The sequence below is a fragment of the Mesocricetus auratus genome, unplaced genomic scaffold (assembly GCF_017639785.1).
Source record: "Mesocricetus auratus isolate SY011 unplaced genomic scaffold, BCM_Maur_2.0 Super-Scaffold_100021, whole genome shotgun sequence".
NCBI classification, from domain to species: Eukaryota; Metazoa; Chordata; class Mammalia; order Rodentia; family Cricetidae; genus Mesocricetus; species Mesocricetus auratus.
The window spans coordinates 14918192-14938162 of record NW_024429202.1 but is presented as its reverse complement, the minus strand read 5'-3'; the positions used below and the strand labels follow the sequence as shown (position 1 = coordinate 14938162).

General features: G+C 43.4%; 1 protein-coding gene across 1 annotated transcript in view; it reads left to right on the top strand.

Moving 5' to 3' along the window:
- The window catches only part of Pkhd1 (PKHD1 ciliary IPT domain containing fibrocystin/polyductin), a 424327-nt gene that overhangs the window by 20782 nt on the left and 383574 nt on the right, over positions 1–19971 (top strand). Inside the window, exons 11-22 of the mRNA XM_005072284.4 lie at positions 2526–2627; positions 3484–3579; positions 5936–6077; positions 6606–6720; positions 7561–7839; positions 9327–9416; positions 9501–9591; positions 10905–11047; positions 13283–13410; positions 14053–14228; positions 15905–16043; positions 17420–17547. Coding sequence (XP_005072341.1) covers positions 2526–2627; positions 3484–3579; positions 5936–6077; positions 6606–6720; positions 7561–7839; positions 9327–9416; positions 9501–9591; positions 10905–11047; positions 13283–13410; positions 14053–14228; positions 15905–16043; positions 17420–17547 — 1629 coding nt within the window. The remainder of the gene's footprint in view (positions 1–2525; positions 2628–3483; positions 3580–5935; positions 6078–6605; positions 6721–7560; positions 7840–9326; positions 9417–9500; positions 9592–10904; positions 11048–13282; positions 13411–14052; positions 14229–15904; positions 16044–17419; positions 17548–19971) is intronic.

The window sequence follows — 19971 nt, the reverse complement described above, 5'->3', positions numbered from 1 at the left end:
TAGGTTTATATGCACCAGCGTCACCACAAATATGTGTGGTGTCCATTGTAGTATGCTGTTACAGTAAGCTTGCTGATGCCACTGAATGACAAGAAGTTTTCAGCACCAGTACGGTCTCATGGGACACAGATACAGATACAGATGTGATCTTTTATGAGTAGTTGCACTGTCAATCAGCTCTTGTCTGTATTCAAAGAGGCTTGATTGTAGACTTCTATAAAAAGTCTGTGACTATAGATTGAATGAAATAAAGAAGAGCCGTGCCTTCCTCTATATTCTAAAAAGTAACAGGAGAAAGGTGGCACTTAAAATACGATAGGACTTCTTTCTGGTCATTGTAACACCCACCTCTGAATTCGTGCATTCATTCAATGGCTTATGACCTGCCTATTCTGATGCTAACCTATGGTGTTGCTCTCTGATGTCCAAACCCTAATACTGAAAGATGAACACTGAAAACTGGAAACTCACATGAAATTCTGAACTTAGTTCTGCAGCAGGAAGTTGGTTATTTAAAGGGAGTATACAGTGTCTAGATTTTAATACAACCACAAAACCACTGAAAACATGTCTGTGAGGAAGGTTGAAATTTCCCAAGCAACAAAAATCTCCCTTTCCAAATGAGAAAGCTATCATCTCATATGTATGGGACAAATGCCATTTATTCTCTAGACAAGCCATCCTGATGCAGTTGAATTCTGACCCCTGCCTTCCTTGTTTTTAAACAGTTATCTAGTGTGTTTGAGAGTTGGTGTGAAGAAGCACCCGTTCTGATGGATACAGTGACAGTCAATCTCTTATTGAGTGTTTGGCACATAATCTCAACATTCGTTTCTTTGCACTAAAAGATAGGAAACATTGCCCTCATTTTTCTATGGAGAAAACAGATTAAGAGGGAATGCAACTTGTCCAAAGGTCCTTGAAAACTAGTTAAAAACCCCATACACACAGCCAACACCCTCAAGGAAGCAGGCTGCCTTTGGTATCATACCTCAGGGTCCTGCGATTCTACTGTGATTGTAGAGCCCTGAGATGCCAGAGGAGTGGGTTGACATGATCTGTTATCATACAATGAAGACTCAGTGTATGATATCATGTTATCATACACTTCATGGCTGAAGACTCAGAGGCAAGGGGGCATTTTCATGGTGGAGGAATCCCCGGAGATATGGATAATCTGCAGAGTCTTAGGCTGAGCCTTTTCAGGCTGACACTCAGTAAGTAGTCCAGTGAGGTTATGTCCCTAAGTTCCTGAGCATATATGAAATAAATAATGTGGTGCCTGTCCTTAAAGAGTGTCTAAAGTAGTTGGTGAGGAAGGATATTTGAATTCATCCAATTTTTTTCTGTACTTTTTTATGATCACACTCATGGAATTGCAAATTTCTTCATTTTGTTTCCCATGTAGTTCTTAAAGATGAAATGTCTGCTTTTATTTTATTTTACTGTTTTGTTTTCCTGAGACAGAGATTCTCTGTGTAGCTCTGGCTGTCTTGGAACTTGGTTTGTAGATTATCTGCCTGCCCCTTTCTCCCAGGTTCTGGGATTAAAAAAGTGTACTGTTACACCTGGCACATCTGTCTACTGTACATTATATAAGCTTACACTTAGCTTAGCAAAGAGCATAACTCTTTACTCTAAAGGAATCAAATTTCAAACTGTGAGCATTGAAAGAAAGGACAAGGGCTGAACAGATGGCTCGGTGGCTAAAAGCATATACCGATCTTGTAGAAGACCTGAGCGCCATTCATAGCACCAACATTGGGCAGCTCAGAAAAATCTATAACCTCAGCTCCAAGACAGTCTCACGCCCTCTGCTGGCATCTGCAAGTGCTTCATCCCTCCATAAATGCATACTTAAGAAATCTTTAAAGAAAGGATAACATTAAGTTCTTGTAGATATGTGTCACATTGCTATAGAGCAGTGGTTCTCAACCTTCCTGATGCTGTGACCCTTTAATCTATTCCTCAGGTAGTGGTGGCCCCCAATCATAACATTATTTCTTTGCTACTTCATAACTGTAATTGCGTTACTGTTATGAATCATAATGCAAATATCTGATCTGCCACCCCAAAGAGGTCGAGACCCACAGGTTGAGAACCACTGCTTAGAGGCTTCAGCTTGAGAGAAGTGTGGGTAAGACAGTGCATGGGGAAGAACCAAGGATGGGTAACGAAAGTTCCACCTAATTCAACCGTTGTTGACTCTTCCATGTGGTGTAATCCACTCTTCCCTGTTGTTAAATCCTTGATGTGACATATCAGAAGAAAGCATAAGGGACGCAGAAGCTTTTGCTGATACTGTGAGTGACCTTTCCTATAAATACTGATCCCTCTATAATATATATATATATATTATAGTCCTTTTGTTTTTATGTGCATTTAAATGATGATTAGAAAAACCTGAACTGTTGCGGAACTTGCAGCATAATAATTACATTATGATGGATTCTCTTATTGTCTGGGGCACCATCTCATTACATATCTAGAAGCTCATGCTTTTATAAAAAAAAACCCTCTTGCAGAAATCATATCTGTGTTTCCAAAAGTTGGGAGCCTTGGTGGAAGAACAGACATCACTATTACAGGAGACTTCTTTGACCTTTCTGCCCAGGTCACCATTGCAGGTAATTGTGTTAAAATGCCTGAAAATGGTCCAGTTTTAAATGCGGTAGGAGTTTATATATCCAGTTGCTCAGGACTGTGAGGGGAAGCTTTCTTACATTTTAAACATCTATCTATCTACCTACTATTTATTTATCTATTTATTTTTGTGTGTGTGCTTGCATCATGCGCCACAGTGTTTGTGTGGAGGTCAAAAGACAGCTTGTAGAGGTGGATGCTCCCCCTCTGGGAACCAAACTTGGGGTGTTAGGCTTGACAGAAGGCACCCCCTCTCATGGACCCATCTCACTGTTCCTGCTTTTGTTGTTCCTGATATCTGATGACTCTAAATTCTTTCACCTGTGTGTGTTGGTGAACAGATAGGAATTTTGCCCTGTCCCCTTGCAAATGTGCCACACGGCCGGGGTGCCCTTCAGAAAGAGTCATCATATATGCAGATTTCCTACTGTAGGGATGAAAAGAAGGGAAATCATAGCTGCCTTGTCCTAAAGGTCCACTTTTACCCTTCTCATCTTCCGTCTTTGGCACGAGTAGGTGGGCATTTCCTATGAAGACTCCTCTGGAGTCTTCCTTGGGAAGCCTTTCGGGGGTGCATTTCTAGAACCTTCTGTCCTGAGACAGGGCTGCTCCTGATACACATGTGAATGGAATTGTTTTGTGTGTGATTTGCTTTCTCATAGCCATGAGCTGCCCCCCCCCACATACTCCTTTGTACTGCATAATCCCTTTCCTGACTTTCTGTCAGGGTGACAACTGTGCTACTGTCCAGACCCCACCCTTCACCTTAATAGGACTCTATTTAGTCTCCACCACCCTGTATCTACAGGTATATTTATGCACTTTAAAAATTCTCCTTAGGCATCCCATGTGACATCAGACATGTGTCTCCCAGGAAGATTGACTGCACCACCAGGGCTCCAGGAAGAGGAGCAAGGCTCACTGCTCCTCAGGCAGGTGAGGAAGTCACCTGCTGCTAAGTGAACTCTCCACTGTCATGCTTTGTCTTAAGACCCGTAGAGAAGAAGGAAACACGTTTGAATTCTGTCTCAGTGGATTGACTAGATCCCCAGTGCTGTGGCCAAGCCCTTCATATCAGGGAGTATCTTAGATTCACTCAGTTGCGTAATGGCACCGCATCCCTAGCCCCGGCCTTATGTCTAAACAGTAGACTCCAGGCAGACTATAACTGCCACCAAGACACTGCGGCTCTTGAATGGAATCCCCAAACTGCCGCTCTGCATTTGGTAGGACAGTTGTATGTGTACTGGCCGAGGAGACAGGAGCAGTGGAGCATGCCATTTTGTGCTCATAGCAGCAGCAGTAGGTAGGTCAGTGAGTAAGGCACACTGGGGTATATTTAAATGTTGTTTATTTCCCCTGTGGGCGCGCCCCCCCCACGCTGATATCACAAATGGGGATATGCTGTGACATGGCCACCAGCATCTGTCTCTCCGGTAGACAGAAACGGAGGAGGCAAGGCAGCAGGTTCCACCCGTCCTTCTTAGTTTGAAGCGCCCACAGTTTCTGCTAAGCGTTAGCACTAGAGGCTCCAATGCAGTTAAGCATAAGGAAGGTTGGCATGTTGCTCTGTCGAGAAGTTCAGGCCGGTGCTTTGTGCACAAGGCACTGACCTAATGCTTAAAGATATGGTGAGTCAACTAGAAAGGCTCAGCACCTATAAGCAAAGTTGCCCTGCAGGAATGAAACCTTCCTAAAGACCGGCCTTCGCCATGTGGTGTGGAGACAAATGCAAAGCTCTGGCTGGGGAATCCCGCAGCTCCCAGATCCCCAGTGTTTACTTAAGGAGCGCCCCCATCCGAGGAGACAAAAGTACCGAAACGAGTAAGGCAGAGAAAGCATGTTTTCCTGCATCAGTTCCCTTGTTGAGCATTTCCCTCTTAAACTTTCCAGTCTCGGAAGGATTGTTTCCGGAAAGCAGCTATTTGAGTTAGTGATGCCCGTTATGAAAAGCTTTGGAGGTTTGTCCCGCGGAAGTAGGGCAAAACTCCACACAAAGCAGTACTTCTCCAACATGGCTGATTCTTGTCCTCGAGAGACAAGATGATATTAGCATCTAATGAATAAAAACCAGGCATGCGGCTCGCCCTGCGGTGTACAGCCTCAGCCCAGCAACAAAGCTGCCCAGACTAAAATAGCAAGAGTGTAGTGGTTGAGAATTCCACAGTTGCAGTTATATTCTTAACATGCTTCTACGTCTCTACTTATCCCTTATTTACTGTTTATCTGGGATCAACGTGGAGCAACACTGGTAGTTTATATTAATAGCTAGTGTGGATATCCTTTATTGAATACTCTATTTCCATATCCTTTTAGTCTTTGTATATTGTTTCTAGTTATTATCAATCCTGTTTTGATGTGTGAGTGAATGAGATACAGGGAATTGAAGAATGTCTCTAAACTTCACATCGAGTAAAGGGTGGAGCTAGATCTGAATGATCAATCAAGATGACTGATCAATACTGATCAAGGTTAGTAACCAATATTGATGCACACATGCCTTTTACTCAAGGTTTTCTTAATATACCCTGCAAAATTAATAAGTACAACATCATTTAAAATGCCACATAATAAAATTATGCCACTGGCTTTGTGTGGAGGTCAATGAATTGAGGTCATGGCACTTGGAAACTTTAAGGGTTGGCAATTTTTCTAGCAAAGGGAATTTTATGGAAAATAACTTGCAGGCTAAATCTGGCCTTCAAGGTCAAGGTATAGCTTCAGAAGGCACAAAGTCAGGCCATCCACAGTTTACCATCGCACAGACCACCTTTTCTGAACAACAGCATTGTTTCTCCATGTCCTCTCCAGGCCGTGACTTTCTTCTGTGGCATGCTTTCTGAAAAGGCTTCCTGTCTCCTTCATTCTCTGAGAGCATCTCTCTTTAATGTTCCTTGTCAAGTTCTCTTTCTGAGAGGCTAACTTGTGTTCAGTTAATATCTACTTATCTATCTATCCATCTATCTATCTATCTAGCATCTATTTTTCTATCATCTGTCTGTCTATCTACCTACTATCTATCTATCATCTATCCATCTATCTATCTATCATCTATCCATCTATCATCTATCTATCTATCTATCTATCTATCTATCTATCTATCTATCTATCTATCTATCTTCTTTCTAGAAAGTTCCTAGTATCTACAGAGCCTCTCTTAAGGACTATCCCATCTTGGTCTCTGGCAACTCATCTTTGCTAATAAGATCCACAGGGCCTTCCACCCTGTAATTTAAGTGGGGTCTTTGTGAGGAGGAACGCCACTTGGTAATGGGGTATACATGTCTTATAGGCAATCGAGGACTTCTTTTTGAAGTTGGAGATGCTGCTGAGGGTATGGAGCTGACGGAAGCCACCCCAGGATACAGGTGGCAGGTAGTCCCCAATGCCAGTTCCCCATCTGGATTTTGGTCAAAGGAAGGGCAACCTTTCAGGTATGTTGTAGACAAAGTGGGAATCCATATCAAAAGTATGTGAACTAACTAGGACACAGGGAAGAATGCAGTGATATTTCTAGGGATCATTTGTCACATGAGCCAGTCACACCTTGGGTGTGTGATAGTGTTCTCAGCCAGTGTTGGTCATTCTGGTGATCATATGACATTTCATAGCTGCCTAACCAAATACTGACCCATGTGTAAAACCCATAATTCCTGTAGTACTAAATTTGCTTTGGAGATAAGTGGTCCTGTCAGCTAAGCTTCCACATTGTCCTGTGCTATGGCCATGGTCTCCTGAGAATGAGAAAACTGCAAAGGGATTTGTGGATGTGTAGAGATTGACATACTGAGATCGTGCAAGGGTGCTTGCTATTTCTAGAATCATCAGAATAACCCTGTGGTATAAGAGCCAGTTTTATTTTTCTTGTCATTTCCATAATGAACAAAGCGTAAGGACTGCTATATGTTCTCCCAGTGATCCCGGTCTTGTTACTCTTACCTGACTCTGTTTCTCTGTTTCAGAGCACGGCTCAGTGGGTTCTTTGTGGCCCCAGAGACAAACAATTACACATTCTGGATCCAGGCAGACAGCCCAGCTTCTTTGCGTTTCAGTTTCTCAGAGGAGCCAAGGACTAAGGTACTCACCCTCCTCTGGGTTGCCTTCCCTTGGTTCACAGTCCTTTGCCCTTGACAGAAGAAAGAATCCGAGAGAAAGATTTCCTGTTCTATACTTGTAAAATACCACTGGAAAGCAATTTGAATGACTATAAAGGAATTGTAATACCAGCCTTATGCTACGTTTTGCAGCCTTGCTTATTCTTTTAATCTCTGTGAAATTTGCTTATCTCCACTTTTTGATGAGAAAATTGAGGCATTTCAGGATTGTGTGGCCTGCTCAGGACCACTTGAATAATAGCACAGGAATCACAATTCAAAATCAGAGTGACTTGACTCTCTAAGTCCTGCCTATGTTTGGGTTAGCATCATGTAGGAAGCTTCTTTTGTTGGCCCTGTACTTTTAGAAAGCAGTCAGCATCCATTTGTGCCTTTGGCAGAGACCCATGATGTTCTCAGTGTGCTCTCTGAAATTGATTTGCTTGCTGGAGAAAGTCACAGATTTTGATGAGATAATACCCTTCTAGGTCTTTCAAGGGGTTAATGCTGTCTTTTCACGGCATCACACAGACATAGGGTGTAAAAGCAGTATTCTCTCAAATACTATGCGATCGAGAGAGAGAGAGAGAGAGAGAGAGAGAGAGAGAGAGAGAGAGAGAGAGAGAGAGAGAGAGAGAGAGAGAGAATGGAGGAGGAGTGGAGAAGCAAACATAGCCACAGGGCCAAATTCAGTGAACTAAGTTTTTGGAAAAGTGTGGACCACTTAAAAATGTGTCAGTAGCTTTTGAAATGCTCATTATCTGAGAATAAAAATGCATGGAAGATTCCTAGTGTTGACCGTGATTGGCTTATTTGGGCACAGGTAGAGGTGGCCTCTGTTGGAGTTGGCACTGCGGATTGGTTTGACTCTTGGGAGCAGAATGGGAATGAAGGGAGCTGGCAACAGAAGACCGCTAAGCTGGAACTGAGGGGCGGAGCCAAGTACTACTTGGAAGCAGAGCAACATGGGATAGCTCCCAGGAGGGGGATGAGAATTGGTGTCCAGATCCACAACACCTGGCTGAATCCTGATGTGGTCAACACTTACCTTCTGGAGAAACACCAGATCCGAGCCCGAGCCCAGAGACTTCCAGAAATACAGGTCTGTGTGTCTGTCTTCTCAGTCCCGTGAAAGTGAGCCATGGGAAGAGGAGAGTCTTCCACCGTAGACAGACAGCTGGCTGAGAGCAAGAAAACTCGACATGCTTTTACAGTTCTCCTGCCACAGATATAGGATATAGGGTCATAAAGATTAAAATTATATTCTTCATTTATAAACATTGTTTATTATTTGTTTATGTGTATGTGTATGTGTATGTGGGCTCCCAGGACTTGTATATAGAGGCCAGAGGACAGCTTGTAGGAGTTGGTTCTCTTCTTCCACCACGTGGGTCCCTGATATCTAACGTAGCTGGTCAGATTCAGTGCAAGCCCTTTAACTCACCGAGCCATCTTGTTGGCCATATGAATATATTTTTAATGCATTCTTATTATTGAGATTATCTTTCTTGCTGATTTATTTACGAAATATATGAATTAGAGGTAAGTCTTTAAATTTATTTTACATGTGACTATCTTGCCTGAACATATATATATATATGTATATGTATATGGGGTATGTCTGTGCACCATGTGTGTGCCTGGTGCCTGTGGAGCCCAGAAGAGGGTGTGGGATTCCCTGGAACTGGAGACTGGAGTTACAGATGTTTGTGAACCACTGCATGGGTGCTGGGGATTGAACCCTAGTGCTCTGGATGAGCCAGTGCTCAACTTTCCAGCCTCAGGTCTTTTCTTTGTTGAGAGCTTATTCCTCCAAGTATAATTAAGGTAATTTACACACATACACACACACACACACACACACACACACACACACCTCACATGAAACACCATAGCTTTTGACCCACTCTTGGTTTATTTTCCCACTTGTTGTGTTTATATGCCTCATCTGTCAAGGTTGTGCTTTGGGTTTTTTAGTTGTGTTCCATGTCTTTGTTGAGCAACTTCTATACATTTTCTGTTGTTCACTTTTCTATACAAAGGTGACCAACTTGGACTCCACCTTATATAACTTCTAGTTTAATAGGAACATGGGAATAAAGAACCATTGAGAAAAGTAGAAAAGTGTAGGTTATTCATGAATCCTACCTCAGGACAAAAGTATAATGTGCCCAAGAGAGGACATCTGCTGGGTGCAGAGTAGAGAAGGAATAAGCTCTCATGAGAGAGTGACATGCCACGTACTGGCTTCTGCCTCTCAGGTCACTCCTTTGAGGTAGCATTTGATGGGAAGGTCCAAAAACTGAGGTGTGTGGTGGCCATCTTTACTCCATGTACTCTCAAAAGTGTGGTGTGCAATATCACTTACTCTTGGAAAAGCAAGACAGAAAAACAGGGAACCAGTCACTCATGTCATTACAAGAAAAGCTTCATTAGATGGTGACACTGTTTTCCAGAGGGTTTTAGATCATGTGTATTTAGAAAACTGAAAGTATAATAAAATCGAGAGGAGCTGTGCTCTCTCCCTACTCAGACTCTCTGACTTCAGTCCCTGCACATCAGTGAATTTTGTCTCTCTCTACTTTTCAGATGTTGAATGTGTCAGCTGGAGGAAGCTTTTTCCTTACTTGGGACAATGTCTCTAGCCAGCCAGTTCCCACCAATGCTACAGCCCAACAGGTGAGTGTCCTTCCATTATTGAAGGTGAACACGGGAGTTTTAGGCCTGACATTTGAATGACTGCATTTTTACTCATTTTAATAGATCCAGACCTCTATTGAGGAGCTGCTTATGGTCAAATGCAATCTGGAACCTGTTTCAGCTCACATTCTACTCCGGCTTGGATTTGAACAAGGTGTCTCCTGGGTTGATCAGTTCTGGTCCTCTCTTCTCTCACTGTTTTCCTTTTCCTTCTTGTAACATAGGAGCAACCCCTGTTTCTTGACCGAAGTTCTAATAGGGTCACATAAAAGCAAGACATTGGATCTGGGTGGAATGGCCATGAGAGGAGCTGTGCATGCGTGAGGGAGATGGTTGGGATGCATATCAACTGAAGAAGTATTCTTCCTGATAGTTCAGTGGAGAGAAACACTCTCCAGGGAGTTTCTTCTAAACAGGGAGAAGAAACAGGGTGTGCATGGTGGTGGTAAACGTTTAAAAAATCTGTTTAGTTTAAAATCAAAATTCATATCAGTGATTTTTGTGTATGTGCTGATGGAGATCAAACTCCAAGGCTTTGCAGATGCTGCATGCGAGCTCTGCTAATATCCCTTTAATAAAAGCAAATGTTTTGAGACAAGTTCTCACTAAGCCATTCAGATGATCCTTGAACTTGTGACGCTGCTGTATCAGCTCCCCAAATATCTTGGACTGCAAGCATGCAGCCCTCACTTCTAGCTCATACGAGAGTATATAAGAATGTAGGCAAGAAATTATATTTTTCCTTCTTTATTTTTTAATTTATTTTTTCTTGTTTTTACATCCCAAGCAAAGTTTCCCCTCCCTCCTCTCTTCCCAATTAAGTTCCCTCATCCTCTCCACCCTAGCCCGCACCTCCTCCTCCTCCTCCTCTGTTTCTCTTCAGATACAGACAGGCCTCCCATGGATATCAACCAGCCAAGGTATATCTAGTTGAAGAAATTCTTAAATCTGCTAATGTGCTTTATTACCCTTCCCATTCAATGAACAATGCATTCTGAAAACGATTCCTAAAGTGAACTAAAGTTTTATTGAGGGGCCAGGGAAATGGCTAAAAGTATTTACTACTCTTGCAAAGAACCCAGGCTCAGTTCCCAGCACCCATGACAGTTCCAGGTAATCTGATACTCTCCTTTAATGGATATCCATTGCTCCTACATGCACACAGTACACTCCATACACTCAGGCACACATATACATAAAATAAAGAAATATTTTTTATTAACATTCCTTATCCCTTGTTTCTCAATTTTTCCCTATCTTGGTTCACATAGAAAACGGTATTATTATTCTATGTTCTGTGATATCTAGAAAGAATTTCTCTTAGCTAGAATCTTCCAATTGGGAAGCCTATGGACTCTTCCCATCTCTCTCTAGTCTGAGAGGTCAATGTTACTCTTAATTTCTTGTAGACATTCTGTCTTGTTTAATGGCAATGCCCGTTTTCCTGTTTATTTGAATTACATGCAGGCCTAGAAGGTTCCAGCTCTGATGGGGTCCTCACCAGTTCAACTGAACCCTTCTGTGGTAGATTCAGCCTTGGTCAACTTCAACACCTTATCCTAAACCCCTCAGCTGACAAAAATGGCTATCAGCTGCATCAGTATCCATATGTGAGTACCTATTCTCATGCTTCCAGGCTTGGCAGGTCAGGAGGAGTTGACAGTATTCTCTGGGTTCCATGCTAAAATGACAGACTCACAAGGAAATGATTGCTGTAATTTGCTCAGTGCATTTGGAGCTCAAGTTTGACGCTTCTTACCTGCTTCTTCAGGCCCTCACCTGTCCATGGTTACCTGAGAATGTTACTGATAACTAGAAGGCTTGTGGACATATTTTATTTTGTTTGCTATTTCCTTTGCTCTCTACACTTGAGAAATAGTGCAAAGCTTACAGACAAACTCTGGTTTTGAACACTGATTCTACATCCTGTGTATTCTTACTATCTTCAGTACAACATGTCTTAGTTTAATCATCTCTAAAATGGCTAATATGGTTCAATCTCAGGAATGTGTTCAAGATTAATGTAGTGAGGGTAGTTATTATTATTATTATCATTATTTAATAAATGTATTTCATGCATCAGCCAAAAAAACCTACCCTCTTTGCTATTTGTTTAATTTTTAAAGAATTTCATACATAAGTACTGCATTTACATAAATTTCACCCTATCCTCTCTCCTTCCAACTCTTGTTTTCCCTCTTAAATTCATATTATATCCTTTTAATTATTGCACACACACATACACACACACACACACACACACGCATGCACACATGCATGCATGCTCTGAGTCTGTTTAGTATTGCTCATGCATATGTGTGTTTGGGGCTAACATTGTCGGATTGGATAACCTATCAGAGGACTATTGCTTGGAGAAGATTGATTTTCCCTCTCTTAGCAGCCCTTACTCACCTGTAGTTCTTCATCTAGAGGTGTGGCCGCAGTGTTTCCCTCATCCACATTGCAATGGGATCTTGGCTTGTCAATGTGTAGGTCTTTTCCAGGTGACTGTATTTTTGGGTTTTCATGGGTTCAACTTCCTTGTCATATATAAAAGATATCACATTGTAGCGGATGTTCTGGTCCTCTGGCTCTTACCATCTTTCTGCCCCTTCTTTCAAAATGTTGTTGTGTTGTTAATGGATCAGCCTAGGCTGGGTGCTCCATGGCCTGTTGTTTTCTGCATTTTGACTAGCTGTGGGTTTCTGTGGTGTGCTCTGTCTGTAGGAAGACTTTCTTTGATGAGGGATGAGAGCTACACTTATCTGTGGCATAAGGGTAAGTATTTGTAATGCTGGTTTAGGAAAGTTGACCCAATTCTTAAACACATATTTTTAAAAATTATTTTATTAGATGTGTATGGGTATTTTTCCTATATGTATTTCTATCTGGAAGCCAGATGAGGGCTTCAGCCTCCCTGAAACTGGATGATTGTGAGCCACCGTGTGGGTGATGGAATGGGACCCACGTCCTATGGAAGAGCTGCTGGTGCTCTTAACTGCTAAGCTGATTCTCTCTAGCCTGTTTTGAACACATCTTACATTCTTGATTTGGTAGCTTTTCCAACTTCATAAAGAGATGTAGCTCATTGGTTCTGGAACAGAGTTTGTGATAATTTGCATTCTTCCTAGTTGTGCTGTAATGGGAGTTGGGCTAACTGGCTCAGGTCAAGGTCCCATCCAATGTTCAACCTCTCCTCTACTGCAGGGTCATCCTGAGGGTACTTTTGTACTTAGGGAAGAGTTGGAAATGCAGGGAAATATTTTTGCTTGTCATAATGGGAGAATTGTTATTGGCATTTGGTCAGCAGAGCCCAGGGATGCTGTTAAACATCCCATGCTGTGTAAGAGAGCTCTCTCAACAGTTACCCTGCTCCCTCAAAGGCAACCCTGGAGGTTGACAATCGCTCCTCTAAAGCATCCTCATGGCAAACAACTTTGTATTGTATTGAGTGTAGTACTCAAATACATTGGGGATTAGAGTAGAAGGAAGGCTAGGGCATGATAAATGACTCTCTTAGAAGGCTCACAGAGGCCTGGGTTAAAGTCTGATATTCTTTAAAATCCTCATTCCTGAGCACAGTGCTAAACTTTGAAAAGTCTCACCGGGGAATACCATTTTCTTTTGGCCTCAGAGAATGTAGTTACTATAGTACATTCTGACAGAGTTGAGTAGGTAAACAATAAGGCTTTGTGCTTGCTGCTAGACTGGAAGCATGAGGAGGACAGTATCTAGACTCTTGCAAAGCATGCAGCAAGATCTGGAGAGGAGAACCCCTTGTCACATAGTATCTGAATGGCAGTTTCTGGAACTGTTGAACTGAAGGGCGTATTTGGTATTCACAGCTGTGCAGTGCATACAGAGGCCACATAAACAGGACCATGACGATGACTGTTTCTTTCATATTTGACTTCCAAAATATCACAAAGAATGCCACTTGTGACTGGAGTCTCGCGGAACCCCACCCTGAGAGGTAGCTAAGGTGGGGAGGTGTGGGTGGATTCTGCCTGCTGAGGGGTGGATTGCTGTTTTTTGAGACTATCACCTGCTTGAAATACTGAGTATTCATTTGGGCCTCAGATACTGACTTGGGGCTTTGGAATTTTTCGACCTGTCAGGGGAGTTTGGCAAGAGAAGTAGTTGTGAGTATAGAAGGAACCTGACAGGATCCTAGCATCACATTAGGGACAGAACCTTTACGACATTCTTTGACGTGATACGAGGCCCCGAGAATCTACATTTCACCGAAGTGCATCCAGCAAGTGCTTCTGTTATAAAATCAAGGCACCCCGGTCCGTTGATTCTGTTCTCTGTCCAGGCATTTCTCGTTGCTCTTGAAGCTGTTTTAAACTTCAATGAGTCAGTAATACAGGAATACCTAGGATGATCCACACGTGAATAGAACCTGGCATGCAATCTATTTAAGACACACATTGTTATTTGAAATTGCTGCTGACATCTAGGGTCACGAATGAATGGCTGACTTAGAATGTGACTCACCAGTGTTGTAGATGAAATGAGCGGAGCCCAGGGTATAGGGGCAACTGTCTGGCTCCAGCCTTAAGGAGGAGGCTGAAGGCCTTACCACAAGGCCCCTTCCGCTCTGTTTTGGCAGCTGGCAGTTCAATTGCATTAACCTCTGGGACACATGTGTGCGTCGCTCTGAAGATCTCCAGTCTTCTCCCGCAAACACTCCACTGCTGGTTCACTGGATTGACATCCATCCCGTGGCCCCAGAGGCAGGCCTGCTCTATCTGGATGAAATTATTCTTGCAGACGCAAATGTAACAGGTGATCACCACATCTGCTGTTCTCCTGGGCCTGCCTGTCATATGCCTATCTCAAACCTCCACACCAGAGATTGCTCTTCCTTCCAAAGGAGAGAATGGGTGGTTCTTCAACTTGCCTGCCGTGGTCTGAAGGCACATGGGGTCGGCCACGTGTGCCCATCTTTCTATGTCTCTCCAGATAGTTGCTCTCTCTCTCTCCTGTTTATCTCATTATTTTATCTTGCTTTTTGTGCTTGTACTATTATGCCCCTCCCACTTTACTGTTTTGTGGATTGAAAGATTCATTCTTCTCATCTGCAAAATGGGTATATAAAGAGTAGACAACAAGATTAACTAATAATTAATATAAAGTTGCCCTTTATGTCTCCTTACCAAGGAAATACTTAAAAAAACATGAAATTGTGATTATAACTGTGTTATTGACTATGTTATCTCTCTCTTCCAAGTACATTATCTGTCACACACAGTGCTGGAAGCAATGCACACTATTTGCTCTTATACATTGGTTAACGATCTGACTTATGAGTCTGCAGAAAGAAAGCAGGTACTTCCGGGACCAACCTGGCCTTTTGGTCCTCCCAGACTCCTGTTCTGACTCTGAAACTTTCCTTCAACTGACCTCTCTTGGGAGACAGCATTCTCACCTGGCCATGCTGGCCACTGGTCCTCAGGACACAGTGTTCAACCTGATGAGTCCCGCTGAGGTTGACTGTGTGTGAGCACCAGTGACGGCCAAGGCTATGGTAGAGTTTCTCTAAGGGCCTGCGGTTTGCTAGCTTTTGCTCCCTTTCCTAGTCTGTGAAGTTTGTTTCTTCTGATTTTGGGCTAAGTTCTTCCATCTCTCATAACTTTTTACTCTGTCGAGAGGAAGATGGCATAGTGAGTTCCAGGATATCCAGGGCTACATAGTGAGACCCTGTCTCAAAAAAACTAAAACAAGTAATAAAAATGACCATGAGAAAGTGACCAAGATAAAGCTACCATTGCCCTTGGACTCTTTGTTATCTGAACTGTAAGCAGTGTTGAGGAGTCTTATACCCAGTGCCCAGCAGGAAGACAAAGGACATTGAAATGTTTTATGGTTATGGAAATCAACAGTCTTACTGAGCTACCTGTCAGTCTCACATGCCGTCATCCTCACTTTAGAAGTGAAAAGTCTAGCCCTGCATGAGCTTTTCAGGGGTTATCAGAGTGGCTGTCCAGGGGAAGTGGGAAAAGTGGGATTTGGGTTTGCACATTCTGCACACACATCACTTTACACCACGAATGAACACTTAGGTAGCTCTAGTTACAAGAGCCTAGTGCATCCCTCAGGTGCATGGAGTTCCTAAGGAGGGTCGTCTGTGTGTCATTACTGTTTCCAGGGGCTGTGGCATGGAAGGCATAGCTGTCACCCACACAATAAAATGAGGTTTTTGTCTGGTGGGGGCTTATTGACCTTTGCTGTGGAGTTGATCTTCCTGTCCGTACACCGCTGCATTTTCTTCTTGGTAATAAGTTGAATGTAGTCCTCCCACGGGCTTCTCCCTGAGCTTCTCTGATGTAATAGATGGGCAGGGATCTAGACTTTATGTGAGCCTGGAGAACTGTGTGACTCAGCCATCTTCAGGCAGAATTTTCCACCTTACCTGCCCCTATCTTGAGTTATTTGGCACTAATTGCATCACTGGTCTCTAGTTTCTCAAGCTGATGCTGGGACAGCCCGCCCAGGTGGGAATCTGGTGGAGTCAGTCTCTGTGACGGGATTCCCTCCAGTCTACAGCGTCGCCTTCTGGTTGGTGGGATGTGGCTCAGAACTCCCTCTCATCACTGCATGGTAAGGAGCAGTTTTCCTACCCGGGTCTCCTCAGTATCCACAGCTGGCTGTGGTGCACATGGGGGCAGCTTTTATGGTGGTAGGAAAACTCCCTCAGTGTCATCTCAAGTACGATGCATCAGAGTCCGATGGAGATTTGGTATAAAGACAAGTTGCTGGGACGCGGAGGCAGGTTTGGGGTCTGAAAATTTGTGTTGTCATTGACCTAATGGTGCTGATTCAGCCGGCCCAGAGCTACATGGATGAGCATATTTCTACTGAATTTATTTTTAGATAGTTTGTTGCGTTGCTCAGAGTAAGCACTGTTTTCTGTTACTCCCCTAGTTGCGGTCCCAGTATATTAGTCTTGGAATTCTTTCAGTCTAAGGAACAAAAATAGGCATTTCTGAGAATACACCACCAGATGGCACTAGAGCACCACAAGAGTGGCTAAGTCATGGTTTCTAGCCTTAGTTTACAAGGTGGAGACTAAGGATCAACCTCCTTGAAGTCAGGGACCACATGTATATTGCTCATTTTTAAACTCAGCAGGATCAACAGAATGGAAATGCTCTGCCTTGTATGTGTACTGTACATACACATGTGTGTATACATATCACACACACACACACACACACAGGGCCATACATATTGTTTGGCTCTCAGCTATTAACTATGAAATAATAAAAGCTAATTTGAGTTAACTGTGTCCAGGTTACACTCAGAGTGTTCCTGGCGACCTTCCTCTCTGAGTTTACCTCAAGTCCCCAGGCTCCTCTGGCAGCCTGTGGCCATGATGAAAAGAGGATGGTCTGTCTGGATCACACCTTTCAAAGAACACCAACCCATTGCCTCGAAGGTCTAGCATCCTAAAGCCATGTCCCCAGGAACTAGGATTTCATCACCTGACTTTTGTGCTTGTGAAGGGGCGCAACTAGTCAGCTCAGGGTAGTAACTGGACAGTTTTCCACCCCAGTTCATGCCATAGTTATTTGAATCATTTGTTTATCAAAAGCAGGGCTACATTGGCACTGTATATGTGTGTGTGTGTGTGTGTGTGTGTGTGTGTATGTATGTGTATGTACATATATAGGACGTTAGTGAGATGGAGTAGATGCCCCAGCATTGGGTGCTGGGGGAACACTGATGGACCAGGACACACTGATCTGAGTCCCTGTGTTCATAGAATCAGTCTTGGTGGTATGTTTTTTAAAGAGCTTGCCATTTGTACCACACTGTCCCTGCTGTGGTGGGAAAAGAACATCCAGTATTTGGGAGGTTGGACTTAAAGCATAGACTCATGGGAGTGAAGGAGTCTTTGTAAAGAGCTGGGCTTTGTCTGCACTGTGCACCCCAATGGCTGGGATGGCTAACACTTCGCTTTTGATATGCCGTAGTTACGTGCCTGCTGAGGGGACAGGAGAAGGATCTGAACTGATTGAGGTGACAGCACAGAGACTCCAGGGAACAAGCCCGCCTTTGGGAGGACACTTCTTTCTGCAACTCTCTGATACAGTGATACCTGGTAAAGGGCAATCGGGGTACAATGCTTTCGTGTAAACACTGGGGATATAGTAAGTAAATGACAAGCTGTGAGTTCCGCAGTTAGAATGATGGGCCTTCCAGAAAGACAAAGATAGTATGCACTCACTTGTAAGTGGATACCAGACATAAAGCAAAAGATACCCAGCCTATAATCATAACCTCAGAGAAGCTAGAACCCTCTTCTAGAAACAGATGGAAGCAGATGCAGAATCCACAACTAACTAATGGCCAAGCTCTTGGAATACAATCAAAGTGAGGGAGGAGTGATAATATGAACAAAGGAGTCAAGACCATGATGGAGAAACCCACAGAATCAGCTGACCCGAGCTAGCGAGAGACCACTGACTCAGGTCTGACCTGCGTAAGACCAAACTGGACTCCCTTAATATAGGTGACAATGGTGTGACTAGGACAATATATGAGGCCACTGGAAATAGGTCCAAGATCTATCTCTAGTGCACAAACTGACTTAATAGAGCCCATTCTATATGGAGAGATACCTTACCCAGCCTAGACACAGGGGTGTGGGGGTGGAGAGGTGCCTTGGTCCTGCCGCAACTAGATGGTGGGACAGACATAGTAGACTCCCTAGGGGAGGCCTTACCCTCTCTGAGGAGGAGTTAGGAGAAGGGGGGAAGTAGGGGGAGCAAGAGGAGGTGGGGAATGGGAATTAGAACGTAAAAACTAAATTAATAATAAAAAAGTTTGCTGTACACACACACACACACACACACACACACACACACACACACAGAATGGCTATTTTAAGATTAAAGACCTGGGAAGGAATGGGCTGTCCAATACCAACCTTTCAAGTTTGTAGATGAGGAAAGTGAGTGAATTGGTTTCCTGAAGCTGTTGTAATGAATTATCGCAAACGTGGAGACTTGGAACTACAGAAGTTTATTCTTAGTTCTAGAGTCTGAAGCCCCACAGGGAGGTGTGAGTAGGGCCCCAACTGTCCCTGCTCTAAGGGATGATGTGCTGGCTGTCTCTTTCAGCCCAGGCAGATGCTACCATTCCTCAGCTGAAGCTGCATTGCTTTATCCTACGCCTGCTTCCTTTATCTCAAAACTTCCTCTGCCTTGGTCTTGAGGGACACACAAGAGTTTATTGCACAACTTATGATAAACTTCTCCTCTCAAACCCTTACTGACCATGTCTTCTGTCACATGAAATAATCTCTATTTTTTGGTCTTGCAAAGGACTGTGACACTGTCACATCTCTTTTTTGTTGTGAGGGTTGGAATTCAGCCAGTCACACTGAAGCTTCCCTGACATTCTTACAAGTAGTTGATGATGGGGTCTTAGATGTGAACCTGGGTATTCTCGGTTCAATTTCATTTTCTCTCTGGAATTTCCTAGGGCAAAGCTCATTGTACCCTTGTCCTTCAGAGTTAAGTGTAGTAGCATTTAACTCCTTGTGCTGTTGAGAATTTTAGGAGTTACCCAACTTTGAGATTATGGACACAATTAGAGGTATTTTAAGAGCTTTACCAGTATACACTTGTGACAAAGCACAGAATATTAGAAGGGATGACAATATTGTTCTATGATCTTATTGATAGATACTGGTAGAAATATGGGGCTTTAGAGGGAGGCTTGGGGGCATCCAGGAAAGCTGTATGGGCAGGTAGTACATGCTCCCGAAATCTTTTTTCCTGAGAAAGGATATTCCTGGATAGGAGGCACACAGGGATGTTTTGCCTATAATGGGACAGTGTAGGAAGAGCTGAAGGCACCTTGGCTACTAGAGTCTGATAAATGGGCCGGTGTCCACAGTGCCTTTGTTTCTATGCTATGAACCACCAGGCTATACTTATCTCTTACAAATGAGAGACTATTTGCAGAGGTAACTTTCCTCTACCTGATTACAACACGGATGTTTGTCACATTGCTGCTGGCAGAGCCACTGAGGAAAAGCCAGCCTTAACCCAGCTTTCTGAAATGAGTACAGACCCCAAATTATGTGCAAATATAGAGAAATGCTTTCTAATGATGGAACTGTTGTTGGTCTTGTGGAAACACATTGGCACTTTATTAACCCTTCAGGGCAGCGTGGCTTTCAAGAGGAAGGCTCTTGAGCAGGTGAAAAGCAGCTTGAGTTTTAATCAAAACCTGCCTCACTGGTTTGGCAAGCTTTTGAATAAGCTTTAGGGTTCATTTTCTTCATCCCTCAGGTAGGCACGGGAGGTGCCCAAATGGCCCACCTCGCAGTGCTGTTGGGACTAGCTAATGAAATGGAAACTTTTGGTAAAGCACGAAGCACAGAGATTTGTTATTTCTCTGTGGGGATGCGGGACGGGAAAGCAGGTGGTTGGGCTTAGAGGAGACTCTAGTACAGAAAGTAAAGTGAAGTTGCCAACATTCCTCAGCTGTGTTGGCTAAGCTTTATGGGCGTCAG